General features: G+C 48.8%; 1 protein-coding gene across 5 annotated transcripts; it reads left to right on the top strand.

Moving 5' to 3' along the window:
- The first annotated feature begins 5,604 nt into the window (after positions 1-5,604).
- On the top strand, positions 5,605-16,068 carry ccdc120a (coiled-coil domain containing 120a). Of its 5 annotated transcripts, none has more exons than XM_032567392.1 (11): positions 5,606-5,859; positions 7,346-7,481; positions 10,780-11,016; positions 11,094-11,221; positions 11,305-11,418; positions 11,698-11,842; positions 12,561-12,617; positions 14,110-14,209; positions 14,486-15,195; positions 15,305-15,566; positions 15,698-16,068. In XM_032567392.1, exons 3-11 carry the CDS (start codon positions 10,983-10,985, stop codon positions 15,801-15,803), a joined length of 1,656 nt encoding a protein of 551 aa, XP_032423283.1. In that variant the 5' UTR covers positions 5,606-5,859; positions 7,346-7,481; positions 10,780-10,982; the 3' UTR covers positions 15,804-16,068. The 5 variants fall into 5 exon arrangements, with proteins under 5 accessions (XP_032423308.1, XP_032423283.1, XP_032423275.1 ...); XM_032567384.1 differs by having other exon boundaries at positions 5,606-6,138; positions 6,246-7,481; XM_032567417.1 differs by having other exon boundaries at positions 5,605-7,481; positions 11,701-11,842.
- The last annotated feature ends 277 nt before the right edge of the window (positions 16,069-16,345 follow it).

Here is a 16,345-nt window from a genome sequence, read left to right as displayed (position 1 = left end):
GGGGACTGTGTGTGAAAAGTTGTCTGGTGTCATTGCCCAAACATACACCTTCCAAGATTCCAGTGGTTATCACAAATGAATCAAACCACAGCATAACGTTGTCACCACCTGCTTCTATTGCAGAAATCACAGTATCACCACAGCTTCTGTCTGAGGTTTCCTGCTGTAATGTACAGCTCAAGAACGCTAACAAAGTTGATCTTACATTTGAATTTGGAAATTCTCCTATTCCTTCCGATTGGAAAGAACGAGTTATTGCTAAACTCAGAGAAATCCCAGAAGTGTTTTCCCATCATGACCTTGACTTTGGATGTACCGATCGGGTGAAGCATCACATCCATCTTCATGATGAGACTCCATTTAAACATCGTGCTCGCCCTATCCATCCAAATGATATTGAGGCTGTTCGCAATCATTTGCGAGACCTTCTGGAGGCAGGAGTAATAAGAGAATCAGAGTCACCATTTTCTTCACCGATCGTAGTCGTTCGGAAGAAGAATGGGGATGTTCGGCTTTGTATAGATTATAGAAAGTTGAACCTCCAGACGGTAAAGGATGCTTATGCATTACCAAATTTGGAAGAGTCATTTTCAGCTCTCACTGGTTCACGATGGTTTAGTGTTCTTGACTTGAAGTCAGGATATTATCAGATAGAAATGGAAGAGGGTGATAAACCTAAAACTGCATTTGTGACTCCACTTGGATTCTGGGAATTCAATAGAATGCCCCAAGGCGTGACTAATGCACCCAGTACTTTCCAGCGCCTTATGGAGAAGTGCATGGGTGATTTGAACTTAAAAGAAGTTTTAGTCTTCTTGGATGATTTGATCATCTTCTCTGACACCCTAGAAGAGCATGAGAGTAGGTTGATAAGAGTGTTACATCGGCTCAGAAATTATGGTCTTAAATTATCACCACAAAAATGTAAGTTTTTCCAAACATCTGTGCGTTATTTGGGTCATGTAGTTTCTGAACATGGCGTTGAAACGGATCCAGAAAAGGTCAGTGCTTTAAAATCCTGGCCAGTTCCGCAAACTTTAAAAGAACTGCGATCGTTTCTTGGTTTTGCAGGCTATTACCGCAGGTTCATTAATAGCTACGCTGCTATTGCTAAACCTTTAAATGACCTGACAAAAGGGTACCCCTCTACCCGCAAACGAGGCCGCAAAGCAAACGTCCTAAATAACAGCCATGATGTAAAACAACCTTTTAATGAAAGGTGGACTGCACAGTGTCAATCCGCTTTTGACACATTGATTGACAGATTGACGACAGCCCCAGTACTTGGCTTTGCCAACCCAAGTCAACCCTACATCTTGCATACAGATGCTAGTACCATTGGGCTTGGAGCCGCACTTTATCAAGAACAAGAGGGAAAGCTACGAGTTATTGCATATGCTAGCCGTGGGTTGTCTGCCAGTGAAGCCAGATATCCAGCCCATAAATTGGAATTTCTAGCTTTAAAATGGAGCGTAACTGAAAAATTTCAGGACTATCTTTATGGCTCCAGTTTCACTGTCATTACCGATAACAATCCATTAACATATGTCTTGACCTCTGCTAAACTTGATGCTGCTAGTCATCGATGGCTTGCTGCACTGTCTACATATGATTTTAAATTGCAGTACCGTGCAGGCAGCCAAAACAGAGATGCTGATGCCCTCTCCAGGAGACCACACCCTCAAACATCTGATCCACAGAGAGAATGGGCTATGGTGCAACAGTTCATCACAGCACATATGGATGAAGCAGAGGATGTTGTAGAACTCACCCCTGATGTGGTTGGAGCCATTTGTCACAGCTGTCTGCTGAGAGGCCAAAGTCCTGATGGTCTTTTGGGAGGAAACATTACTCTGGTGGAAACGATGAGTATGACCCCTACAGTTCTTCCTGATTTGTATGTTGATGAGTTTCAAGGGTTGTCAGTCCTTCCATCACTTTCCCTTCCTGACATCAGGGAGAAACAGAGAGCTGATCCTGTTTTGAGAGAAGTTATTCATCAGCTTGAAACAGGAGAAAAGATCCCTCCAACTGCTAAGGCTGAGCTTCCTGACCTCCCTCTGGTGATGAGAGAATGGAATCGCCTTGAAATAAAAAATGACCTTCTATATAGAAGAAGGCAGGATGGTGAGGTTTTAACGTTTCAGCTTGTGCTGCCAGAGGAATGTCGTCCTGATGTCCTTTTAAGTCTTCATGATGATATGGGTCACATGGGGATTGAAAGAACACTTGATCTGGTAAGATCTCGATTTTTCTGGCCACGCATGGCTGTAGATGTTGAAAACAAGATTAAAACCTGCAATCGCTGCATTCGCCGGAAGGCTTTGCCAGAACGAGCTGCACCATTAGTGAGTATCCAGACCAACCGGCCACTTGAGCTTCTGTGCATGGATTTTCTATCGATTGAACCTGATAAAAGCAACACTAAAAACATTCTTGTCCTCACGGACCATTTTACTAAGTATGCTATGGCTTTTCCAACAGCCAATCAAAAAGCAAAGACTGTTGCAAAATGTCTATGGGAGAATTTTGTTGTGCATTATGGGTTTCCTGAACGCCTGCACACAGACCAAGGGCCTGATTTCGAGTCTCACCTCATTAAAGAGCTCTGCAACATTGCTGGCATTAAAAAGTCACACACCACGCCATACCATCCTCGTGGGAACCCTGTTGAAAGGTTCAATAGAACTTTGCTCAGCATGTTGGGTACATTGGAGCCAGAGCAGAAAACTAGGTGGAAAGAGTATGTCAAACCACTCGTCCATGCATATAATTGCACCCGAAATGAGGTTACAGGCTTTACTCCATATGAATTGATGTTCGGTCGCTGTCCAAGGCTTCCTGTCGACATAGCCTTCAACTTACCTGTCAGAAGTCCATCATCTCAATCACATTCTCAATATGTGCAGAATCTGCATTCTCGGCTAAAAGAGAGTTTTCAGCTAGCTTCTAAAAATGCAGAGAAGATGGCAAGAAAAAACAAGACTCGTTTTGATCAAAGAGTGAAACCAGCCAGTCTTGGAGAAGGTGATCGAGTATTGGTCAGAAATGTGAGGCTCAGAGGAAAACATAAACTGGAGGATAAGTGGGAGACCAATATCTATGTGGTGGTTGGTCGTATGGGTGATCTTCCTGTGTATATTGTAAGACCAGAAGCGGATCCCTCTGGTGGGACCCGAACCCTGCACCGTGACCTTCTTCTCCCTTGTGGGTTCCTTCCCCAGATTGAAGAAGTTGACCAGCTAATTTCTACACCTGCCTGTAGACCTCATACCCGCAGTTTCCAGGCACCAATAGAGGACCTAGAGGAGAACCTGGATGAGGAAGATGAGGAGTGGAGTGTGCCTCGGTTCTCAGTTTTGTCACCTGTGAAGGTCAGTGTTGAGGGAACAATCCCTACCCAGTCCATGAGCAGGGTTCTAGAAGCTGACACAGAGAGGCGGATTCCCTCATCTGATATTGACAAGTTGTCTCTACTGTCTGATAACGTGGATCCACTCCCGGCCTTGGAGAAAGTTCCTCCAGAAGATCAGATGGACCCAGGAAGTTCACTTAAGCCTGTACAGGTTCCGGAGCTGAGGTCATCTGAAGTGTTGGAGTCCCATGGCCCAGTAGAGACATTACCAAAGCCAATTATGTTATCACCACATTCCCCTGAATCATCTATGGCTATTCCTGAAACCAATAATGGGTTAGAAGTTGAACAGCCCATTCGTCGAACTAGTCGACAACCAAAACCAATTAAGCGCTTTCAGTATGCTTCTTTGGGTAATCCATTAATTTCGGTAGTGCAAACTCTTTTGCATAGCTTAGCTACTGCTTATGGGGAGACCTTTGCTGAACCTGTCTCTGATGCTCCTGTATGTTCTAATGTTCAGATAATTTAACATGCATCGGTGTTGCATGGATTTAAGGGGGGAGGGTGTAACCCAAGTGAAATGTTGAGTTCCATTTTTTGGTTCGCTACTATTGCCCTCCAAAATCTCGCGGTAGTTGCAATTCTCGAGATTTACTAAACAGCCAATCATTGTTGAGCGTCTGAGTCACATGTACCACCGTCAGCTCATTTGTTGGGTATATTAGCTGGAGCAAAAAGCATGGAGGATTAGAACAAGTTTGGGAGAGCAGAGCTGCAGGTCGGTTAAGCGCAACATTCTGTTTTTCTTTAATCTTGTATGATGCTGATAAAATTGTACTAACTTTAGGAGTCTCCGGTCGTAAGCTGAGGGATCAGAGAAACACAAAACCGCTTGTATGCCTTATGAACTGCGGAATTGGTGAGTCATTTTATGAAGACTTGGCGTTAATTGATATCAATTTGGATGCTCTATTGCGACTCTGAACAAACAAATTGGAGAACAATGAGATGCCTTAAATATTAAAAGTATTTGCTTATCTAGATGATTTTTGCATTGTTTGTTGTTTGTATGGAGCATATTTATTGACTTTTTATGAATAAGATTTATCTAGAAAATTTGTATTTGGAAATGCATTGATTAGGATTATTCATAGTGCAATGAGTGCCGATCATATTTTTTTTTGTGTGCACACTGAAATGTTTGATTATATATATATATATATATTTGAGACTGGTCCTGCTTTATTGTACAGGCCAGGTTCGATGGCGAGCTGAAGAATCAGGTCCAAGAGCCTAAAGGATTTCACCTGTGGTATTAAGATTTGGTTTCCCCACCAGGCTGGTGGGAGGCTTCCTGCAGCCCATGAACAAAATTGTTTCCACTCTGACTTTTGTCAGCATATGAACTGTAACAGGCGCTCTAAACTCACCTGACCCTGTTGAACCGCCTCAGTTCAGTTTTCAGGAGTTTTATGAACTGAATGGTGTGGCTTGTTACTGGAACTGTGGAACTGATTTGTTTTTTTTTATTTGTTAATTTAATTTGTTTTCTTTGTGTATTATTTCCTTTTATTTTAATATGGCCATTTAAATGTTTTTTTTTCCTTTCTTATTGTAATGTAAATAATTAATCACTGTGAATACAAGGCACTCATATCTGCAACTTCTAGTCTGTCTACTCTTTCCTGAGCCGTACCTAGACTTCTGAGAACTAGCCCATTGACTTTGTTGGTCATGATCTATTTTTAATTATCTAGAAATATAGTATACTGGTTACACAAATATGCTACACACCAGAATCAGATCCAGGAGCTAAGAGGCTCAACAGCCTGAATAAGAAGTCTGGTTCTGTTCTGGTTCTGACTGTGGATCCTCTGGTGATGATGAAGCAAAGAAGGATTCTGTCCAACCCTGAGCGTCTTCAGTCAGAGTCTTCTTCAGAGTCGCTGTAACACAGACTGCTACAGGAGATCCTTCCTGCCATCTTCAACAACTGAAGAACGTAAAGAAATGATTTACAGCAACATTTCATTAATAAATTAATTAATAAAGTAATTCTGAATTTTACAAACGGCGCCATGAAACCAGAGAAAGTCTCCAGAAGTTCGTTTCTCCTGAGGTTCTGTTTGGGTCAAGATTATTTTATAGATTATTTATGTTTCCATCGGTTATTTCTGAGGCTGGTCAGAGGTTCGGAACCTCTGACCAGCCTCCGCTGGGATGTTCTGGTCGGTGTTGGCGAGCATAAACCCAAACACACGAAGAAGAAAGCAGAAACCTGCTGCTGGCGCACATGTGCGCGCATGGGCGAGGCGTGTGCGTGTCCGCGGCGGGAGCGCGCCTCGTGCTGCTGATGCTGCGGATGATGAAGAGGAGGACGATGAAGAGCGATCAGAGCTTGGATCCCAGCTGATCGATCAGAACTCTCAGGTTCTCTGGACCGGTTCTGCTCTCCGGACCGGGTCGCGGACCACGTGACGCCGCCGCTGCAGGTGACCCAGGTAAGCTGGACCGGAACTCCCGCTAAAAGTCTGCGGGGTGCAGCGGCGCGGCGCGCGGGAGCCAAGCAGCGCGAGCCAGGGTGGTTGTTATGGTGATGTTCGGCTCAGAGTCCGAACCAAACCGAACCGAGCTGAGGGAAGGACCCGGGTCAAACTACACGGGGGGTGAGGGGAGTGAGGGGGGTTGAGGTTCGGTTCTCCGAGTCCAACAGGAAGCAGGCAGCTTCCGGTTCGGCGGCTGATCCAGATCCAGCTGCGGGAACGGAACAGAACCGGCAGGTGAGCCTGGGATTACTGCTCACTGATTGGCTCTGCTGCTCAGAGAGGCATGCGCGTGCGCGACTCACGTGACACCAACTTGTCTTTGTGTTGACATGTGGAATCAGCTGAGTGACGTAAAAACACACAAACTTTACCCAGAGCCAGCGAGAGCCAATCAGAGAGCAGCCTGGGGTCACATGGTCCAGGGCGTAGAACCGGGTTCTGGTCCCGGTGGGTCAGCCATCATGGACGGCCTAACGGGGTAACCCGCAGGTTAGAAGATTAATATAATTATGGTCTTGTTGTTGTGTCTGACCGTCACCATGACAACAAGAACCTGGCTTCACCTCTTTCCTTTCATTAGCAGAAAAACTAGAAGAACGAAACCTCGTCTGTCCTCCAGGGTCCGGACCAGTTCGGAGAACAAGTTCTGGCATTTCTTCTCTTTTCTTCTTCTCTGTTCTGTTTGCTGGGCTTTGCTGTACCATTCTGCCCCCAGAGGTTACTGCTGGTACTGCTCCGTTTGGATAGCCACATCTTGCCAACGTTCCCACTGAGTGGTACGGTTCCGCGTTTTTATGGTCCAGCGTATTCAGGAGAACGTTTCCACCATTGGGTGGAACTCTGACTGGGCACACAAACCCAAACATGTAGGGTTGCATCATGCTAGCACCACGACAAACTTGACGCACTACCACGTCTGGTAATGTTTCTCCATCCTCAGTAGTCGGTGTTGTGTGACGCCAGTAGCTCCACCCTAACCGGACTGTACCTTGAGCTTTGGACCTACACTAACGAGGGACCATGCATGGTGAGGTACGGGTCGGTTGGGCAGGGAAACAGAACAGCGCTGTCCCATCAGCAGATTGGAAGATATTCAGGTGTTCAGGTTGTGTAAACCGTTGTGGTTGGGATGGAGCAGAGTCCTTGCTTTACTTCCTCATGGCTGTGGAGACCAGCAGCCTTTGGGTTGAGGTACCAGAACCAGTGAGTGGATTGGTTCATTCAAACTGGGTTTGATGGTAGAGGAGGCCACCTCAGGCTGCTGTCCTATTGGCCGATGGCAGCATGATGGATCGGGACCCAGAGGTTCTGAGCCTGGCTCCACAGACATCTTCTATCTCCAGAGGCCATTTGAGTTGGACCTCGAAGGTTCCAGAAAGTACCGGGACCAGCTGCCGCTCTCACGGTGGCAGTTTATTGGCTGATTCTGATCTCTGTTTAGGATGGAAGCTCCTCCCACGTTGCCTCTTCCATCCGCCTGCTGATGGTTAAGGATCGCACCCAGTGAAGGAGTTCCAGGGTTCTGGGTCCATCCTTTCCTCTAACAGAAACGGAACAAAGCCCAGTTGGTACCAGAGGTTAGTTTTCACTTCAGCTTAGTATTTCAATGTGTTCAGTAAATGTTCCCCTCTTTACTTTGGATCTGTCGGTGTTGGTGCATAACCCCAAATACACAAAGAAGAAAGCCGAAACCTGCTGTTGGCGCACATGCTGGGCCAAACTGGTTCTGATCCCAGTTTGGCCCGGTTCTGGTGGAGTCCGGGCCACCAGAACCCAGACTGCAGTCATAGAACTAGAGTTCGGTTCATAGAACCTTGTTTCCTTCCAGCAGATTGAAGAAAGTAACTTTCAATATTCGGTTCTCGAAGCAGCCATGAAACACTCCGCTCACCGCTTGGTACCGATCCAGTTTGGGTCGTTACCTGTTCGACCTTACTAGGTACCAAATGGAGGAACCGAGACCAGAACCTCTGATTCTGACTCTTAAGGAGAAGTTCTCTTCTGAAGTTCCAGCTGGAGGTCCAAACGGGTTTTCAGGATCAGGTTTTAATCCATGTTCTGGTCAGAGACAGAACTGAGGAAGTCCACAATCCTCTGCCAGGATTGACTCTGAAGAAGGTTCTAGTTCTGCTGAACTGCACCGGTTCTGGTGGAGTCCGGGTCCAAACCCGATTCTGTGGGTCTACTTGGAACCAGACGTGTTCGTCCTTCTGTAGAACAATAATATGCTAACTATTAGCTTAGCGCTGTAGCACTATAGCTAGCATTGAAAAGTTTCAGAGCAGATTTTTCCAGATAGATTCTGAAATTTACGTCTTAATAAAGTTCGGCGTCTGTGTTTCAGTTTTGAATATCGAGTTTTAGAGAAATATATTCATGCTCTTGTTTAAAAGTCTGTTTATGCAGCGTTTCATTTCCTCTGCTCATGCTCTCTCTATTTTTCACCACCTATAACTTTATTTAAAACAACAAACAGGAACAAAAGTAGAGAACAAGATCTAAACATTTCTATAATACCTAAAGAGAAACATAAAACATGAAATATACCGTCAACATGAAACTGGTAGATGATGAACATCTGCTCTAAAATCTGAAAAATGTTTCCAGGTTAATTTTTTTGTACTGATCTTTAGTTTTACAGTAATCCCATAGCATGATACCGTCACCACCGTGCTTCAGTGTTCTGTGGCTTGGGTGCAGAGTTCTGGGCGGGTTTCTGGTTCCCAGACCCAAACAGAACCGCCCGTCCCTCACATGTTGCTCTGGTTCTGTACAGAAGGACTGGGTTTTCCTGTCATGGCTGCCAGTTCTGCTGGGTTCTGCTGCGTTCTGCTGGGCCCGGTTCTGCAGTTGGAACGTTGCTGCTGCAGATTGAGGTTCTGCGTGTTTGTGTGTAGCCGTCTGTTTTTCCCGGAGGTCAGTGAACGCCTCGCGGCAGCGGCTCAGTGAGTCCGGTCCTCAGAGCCCTGCTGAGGCTGCCGCAGTGCCTCTGAGCCTGGCGCAGCAGCGCTGTGTGTGATGGATGTAGGTCAGGCTGATTCTCTGCTCAGCAACAGAACAGAGTCCCAGCAGCCAGTCCTGAGCTCTGATTGGCTGAGAGCTGCAGCCAGCCAGCCAATAACCTTTCACCCCTCTGAGCTGAGTGTGTGTGTGGGTGGGTATGTGTGTGTGTGAGGTTGGTGTTTCCTCTGAGGTTCCTTCAGACCTTCAGTGACCCGGTTTCAGAACCAGGCTCTGGGTCAGTGGGCGGAGTTTCTGAGGTTCTGCTGGGTTTGGACCGGTCCTAGACGGGTCTCTGGACTGATGAGAAACAATGATTATTATGAGAAGGTTCTGGTTCTGTCTGATGGGTTCTATTCAGAAGCAGCAGGTCCAGACAGCCGGGTTCTGGTTGTTTAGTCTGAAGCTCTTCTGGTTCCTGATGGTTCTGGTTCCAGTTGCAATGACACATCTCAAACGTTGTATTTTTATCAGAACAGTTTTTTCTAAATTTTGTTTGAATGTTAATTTCATTAAAAAGTGACCGTTACCATGGCAACCATGGTAACGTCATGGTAAATGCGGAAGAGCCCGCCCCCTGCTGCCTGCCTGGACTGACATGAAGACAAAAGACATTTGAAATGTGTCAAAGTTTTATTTGTAATTCACAATTTAGGGGAATTATATTTGTGTTTTTTAGAAAAGCTGTTTGAGTTAATTGTTTTAATAACACATTTCACAAGTTTCTTTATTTTGTTTATGCCAAATCAAACCAAAACTAATTCTGTTCCATTTGAGGACAGTCGGGAAGCAAAAGAAAAAGTTAAGTTAGAAAAATGTTAAATGCACAAATCCTTTGTCTCAATGGCTTTTCTATATTTTTTTTAACTGGAGAGTTCTGATATATTGTCTGAATTTCTATGTAAAGCCTGAAAAGCCAGGTTTCTGATTTGAGAATTTAGATTTATGTAAATGATATTTTCCTAATAAAATTAGGTTGGTAATCTACAAAGGTGAAGGAAAAGTCACCAAGAATTTTCTGGGAAACAAATATCTCATTCAGCTCAGCCTGTGACGTATGAACCAAAAGGCCCGGCCCACGGTTCCGGGCCTTTTGGTTCTGGTCAGAGCCAAGCAGCTTCAGTCGGAACATTTCTGTTTTACAGCCAGCAGGGGGCAGCAGAGTCCGTCATGTTTACGCTGTTTGCCCCCTAATGCCGCCGGGCCTGCCCCCAGGGTGCAGCTAACAAAAAAAGAAAAACAACAACAATAAAACAGTTTAGTGGTGAGACTCCATGATCTCAGTGACAGAACCCGACCAGAACCCGACTCAAATGGACCGAGCTCGGTGCTGGAACAGAGGTGGAAACAGAAAGGTTTTTGTTGGTTCTGTTAATCCAGAACCATCCAGGCTGGTCATGCTGTGGAGCGTTTGGGCCAGATGACGGTTCTGGTTCTGACCCGTTCAGTCACTCCCAGTCCTGTTCCCTCCTCTCTCGCTCTCTCTCTTCCTGTCTCTTTGCTGCTCGTTTCCTTCTTCCTGTTTCCTGCTGCCAGCTTCCTGTTCCCAGGCGGCCGGCGTAGCGGCAGCAGAACCGGCCCGCCGGGTCATCGGACCGCTTCAGATGGGATCAGCAGCAGAATCTGCTCTTCATGTTGGAGTTTTACTTGTTTTGATTCAACGCCGTTAATCCGGAGCGGAACCCGTCTGCCCAGCAGGAGGCACTGCAGCAGCAGAACCGGGTCCCGACAGGCCGGACCCTCTCTGGTTCTGGTTCTGATCTGGAAGAAGTTTTCTTTGTGTGTTCATGTTAGACCTCAGTGAGGAAAATCTGATTTTCTGTCCTAAAGCTGTCATAATTCCTGATGTTTCTTCTTCTGTGGTTTTGCTCTCAGGTTGAGCACCCCCTGCAGGCCGCCATGGGAGCTGCAGCTGCCTGAGCGTCTGGCCTGTTGGATGGCTGCAGGTGAGAAACACTGGAGGGTCTATGAAGTGGCTCAGCAGGTGAGGAACACCTGGTGGCGCTCCACAGGTGAGCCGGGCTCCGTGGACAGGACCGGAGCGACGAGGGGGCGGAGTCACATGGGAAGTGCATGCCATGGAGGTCAAAGGCCAACTCATTTTAGCACCTGGTAAGAGAGACCAGTTGGGAAAATCTGTCCGTCACCCCTGCTTCCTGCTTCCTGCCTCACCTGTGTCCTGTGTGCAGAGCCCCTCACCTGTCCAAGCAGGAAGCAAAAAGAGCGAATGGCGGAGCTGCAGGAGAGGAGGCGGAGCCTGCAGGTTCTACTGAGCGCACGATTGGCCGAGCTGAGGCGGATCTGCCTCCAGGAGGCGGTGAGTGATGTCACAGCCGGAGGCGAAGCCTGATTGGTCCGGCCGCTGTGCGCTGAGGTGTGTGCTGCGCTCTGATTGGTTAGGAGCTGACAGGTGCAGTGCCCAGCGACTTCCCCCTGGAGGCGGGCGAGAAGCCGCCCTGCGTCCGCAGACGAGCGGCGCCGACCCGCCAGGGGAACAGGAAGTGTCGAGCGGAGGTGAGCCGGGTTTCTCATTGGGTTCAGACAGAAACAGCCGAAAACAGAACCTCCGACCGACCACAGGACAGAACCGTTTTGTTCTGCAGTGACAGGTTCTGATGCATCTGAAGGCTAAGGCTCTGTTGTTCCGGTCCAGAACCAGCAGAACCCAACGGTGGATCCAGTGTAGAACCAGCCGGTTTAAAGTGGAACCTGGGTTCTGTTTGGAAGTGTAGTCTGGTTCTGATGAAGCAGCGCCCCCTACTGGTCGGCTGACCCGGTTCTGTTTGTGTGAAGCAGGAAGAAGACGGCCAGCGGCCCAAACCCAGAAAGACGCTGTTCAGCGCCGCACTGAGGAAACACAGCGACTCTGAGAACGGCACACACACTCACACCCACACACACCATGGCAAGAGGACGGTGCACCGGGGTTGCCACACAGGTAACACACACACACACAGGTAACACACACACAGAGGTAACACACACAGGTATAACACACACACAGAGGTAACACACACACAGGTAACACACACACAGGTATAACACACACACAGGTATAACACACACACAGAGGTAACACACACACAGGTATAACACACACACAGAGGTAACACACACACAGGTAACACACACACAGGTATAACACACACACAGGTATAACACACACACAGAGGTAACCCACACACAGAGGTAACACACACACAGGTAACACACACACAGGTAACACACACACAGGTATAACACACACACAGGTATAACACACACACAGAGGTAACCCACACACAGAGGTAACACACACACAGGTAACACACACACATGTTATGGTTCTGTATCTTCATGGGGACCTCTATGGACCCGTTGCGGTGTGATGTCACACAGCAGGTCCCGCCCCCAGCTTCCTGTTGCAGGGCTAGAAGCTGCCTGGATGTAAACAATAACATGTGATGTGTCTCTTTATTTCCACACTGTAACCTCCAACAAATATGTTTGTACATTGTGTGGGCAAAATGTCCTCACAATATTTGTGAGTAGGCTTTATAGAAAAACACACACACACACACACACACACACACACGCCCCCCCCCACACACCATTGTTTCTGGAAGGAAGGCCTCTTCCTGCCTTTATCCTGAACCACAGTTTCTGTGTTTTTCCAGATGATACAGTGAGATCAGAGAGCAGCTCCACATCAGACTCAGCAGGAAACGACAACGGTAACACACACACACACACACACACACACACACAGGGTTTCTGGTTTTGGGAGAACAAAACGTCCCGACAGCGTCTGATGTTCTGTAAACATCAGGATGAAATCAGACCAGATTTCATCAGCTGATGTCACTAGTGGCGCCCTCCTGAGGGTAATTTAGGAACTGCCTGACAGGTGAGAGTAGATGCACTGGATACTGGTCCTCCAAGAACCAGTTCAACCAGTTAGTCATCTACCAAACTCCGATGAAAGTGTCTCCTCATGGTCCGGTGGTCCACGTTGTGTCAGCTCCGGTCCCTCCAGGACCTTCGCGATGCATCATGGCGACCAGCAGGATGAGCTCACGTTCTGACGTTCTACCTACTAGACTTAGACTTGTACTTTATTGATCCTTTGGGAAGACTCCCTCAGGAAATTGAAGTTACCAGCAGCTCCCAGGCAAAAAACAAAGATAACACACAGTAAGCAAAAGTGCAAAAGAATACAAAATACAAATTAAATACTAAGGTACACACTAAATGTGAGTAACCAAAACCTTAAATTATGCAAGAAAAACCTTAAATTATGCAAGAAACAAGGAATAAGAATATAGAATATAAGAATATAAGTAAATATAAATACAACACAAAAAAAATATAAGAATTTGGCGGATAGATTGACCAGTGATATCGTATTGCACTATGTGGTTTGACCTGATAAGTATGGAGAAAAATACAAGGGGTCACTACTCCTTCCACCCTCTGTCCTGTGTCACCTCCCCCCCCAATGAGGAATTGTACAGTCTGAAGGCATGGGGGACAAAAGAGTTCTTAAATCTATTGGTCCGGCACTTGGGAAGCAGCAGTCTGTCACTGAACCGGCTCCTCTGGCTGCTGATGACGGCGTGTAGAGGGTGGCTGCTATCGTTCATGATGTCCAGCAGTTTGTTCAGTGTCCTCGCCTCTGCCACCGTCACCAGAGAGTCCAGCTTCATGCCGACCACAGAGCCGGCACGCCTGGTCAGTTTGTCCATTCTGGACGTGTCCTTCTTGGATATGCTGCCTCCCCAGCACACCACGGTGTAGAAGAGGACACTGGCAATCACAGACTGGTAGAACATCCAGAGCAGTTTGCTGCAGATGTTAAAGGACCGCAGTCTCCTCAGGAAGTACATCCTGCTCTGCACTTTCCCATACAGGTGGCTAGTGTGTTTTGACCAATCCAGTTTACTGTCCAGCCACAGCCCAAGATATTTGTAGGAGTCCATGACCTCAACCTCAGTTCCCTCTAATGCGACTGGTCTCGGCTTTGGTCTGGACCTCCCAAAGTCTATAACCAGAAGTTACTAGTTGCTGGTTCCACCATCTCATCATCCTCACTATAGGGACGGACCCAGACAGCTTACAGAACCGGCAGCTGGGATCTCAGAACCAAAGTGGCGTGGCCTAAATCTCAGCAGACAGTAAAGTCCTGGCAGGATTCAGTGCTGATGTGGATCGTCTCTGTGTTGACAGACAACGGTGGGTCTCAGTGTCGCTCCCTGCTGGTTTCTGCTGGATCTCCTGTGGAGGTTTTCAACCAGAACAAACCCAAGAAGTCGTCAGTGCTCAGCAGGTACGCCAGACCTCTGGATCCGCTCGGGTGTTCCTGGCTGGAAAAACCAGTTTAAACAGTTTAACCCATATAGAATAGAATAGAATAGAATAGAAGTACTTTATTCATCCCAGCAGGGAAATTACTTTGCAGTTACAGCATAGAGACAAGACACAATAACAACTACCACTGAGTAGCAGTTGTAGATAAATAGTATATAAATAGTTTGCCCAGTAAGTTTTATGTTTGGTACCTGCCTCAGAAGAGTTTCTCACCACCTGACCTCTGACCTTTCAGGACTGAACACCGTGAGAACACCAAGCCCCCTCCTCTGCCCCCCTCGCAGCCTCCCCCTCCTCCTCCTCGCTCCCAGGACTCCTCCTCCTCCTCCGACGTGGGGCGGGAGGCGGGCTGTCGGGCGTCGCGCCAGAGCAACGGCTCCAACAGCCTCCTGACCCACAGCACCCCCCCGGAGGACGAGGACGAGGGTGGGGCCCAGCAGGGGCCGCTGCGGCCCAACGGAGCCACCGTTTCCAGGGGAACGAACGCGGCCGGGTCATTCTGGAGCTCTGAGTCGCTGACGGAGCGACGCAGCAGAAACCACCCCTCGGCCCCAGAGGGGGGGGTCCGTGTCCGAGGGGGGGGCTACAGCGAGGTTCTGCTGGACTACGTCTGGGAGAAGCAGCGGCAGCTGCAGCGCCAGCAGTCGCAGCCCAGCAGGCCGCTCCACAGCACCGGCTCCGCCCAGCAGCCCGCGGGAGCCCCGCCCGTCTACCGCGGTCACCACGGCGACCAGCGCAGAGTCACCGTCACCCGCACCAAGTCCTGCGGCCCGTTCCTGCCAGTGCAACAGAACCACGGTGACATCACCAAACAGGTTCCGCCCACCATCCAGCCAGACCCCCACCCCCACCTCCTGCCCCCCCGCCCGCCGCAGCTGCCCCCCCAGCAGGACTCGCAGCTGGAGGAGGCCACCCGAAGCCTCCACAAGGCCCTGGCCCTGGAGGGTAAGGGAGCAGCACAGAAACCCCGACTGGTGCCACCTGGTGGATAAAACAAGGTCAGGAACCCTCTACCTGCTCTCAGGTGTGACTTTGTCTGATTTGTTCTTCACAGGTCTGAGGGACTGGTACCTGAGGAACACCTTAGGATCCACCCACCAGAACCAGGCCGGTGGAAAGGTCTCGTCAGCTGCCAACACTAAGCCGAGTGGTGGGGTCAAAGGTCAGACCGGAGGGGTTGGAGCCCTGCAGCAAAGACGCACGGCCCACGGAGTCCTCCAGCAGTCGCCCTATCAGAGTCATCACTACGCCGCGCCGCATCACAAGCAGACGCTGCCGCACTCCGCCACGTTCCACGGACATCCGCTGCATGGGAGGTAGGGGTCCGCCAGCAACTACATCCCCCACAATGCCTTGCTTTCCAGGCCAAAAGACTTTTTTTTTTAGTTTTCTTCACATCAATGTGAGCTGAAGATGAAACCAGAGGCCGTCTCTCCCTCTCTGCCAGGTCTGTGGACAGCTCGCTCTACCAGGACTCCTGTCTGTCCCAGAAACAGGAAGTTCCTCTCAGAGACTTGGCGGTGGACCAGCCGTCTCCTGGGACTCTGGTCTGATCACCAGCCAATCAGAGGAACAGACTTGGACGGACTCCGGCCCGGTTCTCTGGGCCTCCTGTGATTGGGTGATGATGAACCAGCTGACCCAGTTCAGAGACTACCCGAACACCCAGACGCCCCATGCACCTTAAAGACAGGTTCGCCTCCCCAAGACCTTCATCTGACCTGACAGGGTCAGCTAAGGACGACCATCTACTCATCAGAGTGTTCACTGGTCTCTGGAGGAGCCACAAACCTGAACCAGAACCAGAACCTGCCTGAACCCAGCGGAGGACCAATGGTTTACCGCTGTTGGAGAGAACAGCGTCCAACTGGACGCTGTTGGACGCTGGTTTGGGTCAAGAAGGAACCCTGAGTCCCTCACTTCTCAAGGTTCTCGTATCGCCACAGCTGGACTGTGGAGCGCCAACCGTCCAAGTTCTGGGTTCCTGGTCCTCAGACTCTGCTCAGACAATCTGCACCCCCCAAAGACAGAGCCTCACCTGCTCTCTGACATCACCAGCTGACATCACCAGCCCTGATCAGCTCAGGCGTCTACC

The sequence above is a fragment of the Xiphophorus hellerii genome, chromosome 1, assembly GCF_003331165.1.
Source record: "Xiphophorus hellerii strain 12219 chromosome 1, Xiphophorus_hellerii-4.1, whole genome shotgun sequence".
NCBI classification, from domain to species: domain Eukaryota; kingdom Metazoa; phylum Chordata; class Actinopteri; order Cyprinodontiformes; family Poeciliidae; genus Xiphophorus; species Xiphophorus hellerii.
Note: the sequence above shows the minus strand (reverse complement) of the source record. Positions and strands in the feature narration are given on the sequence as shown.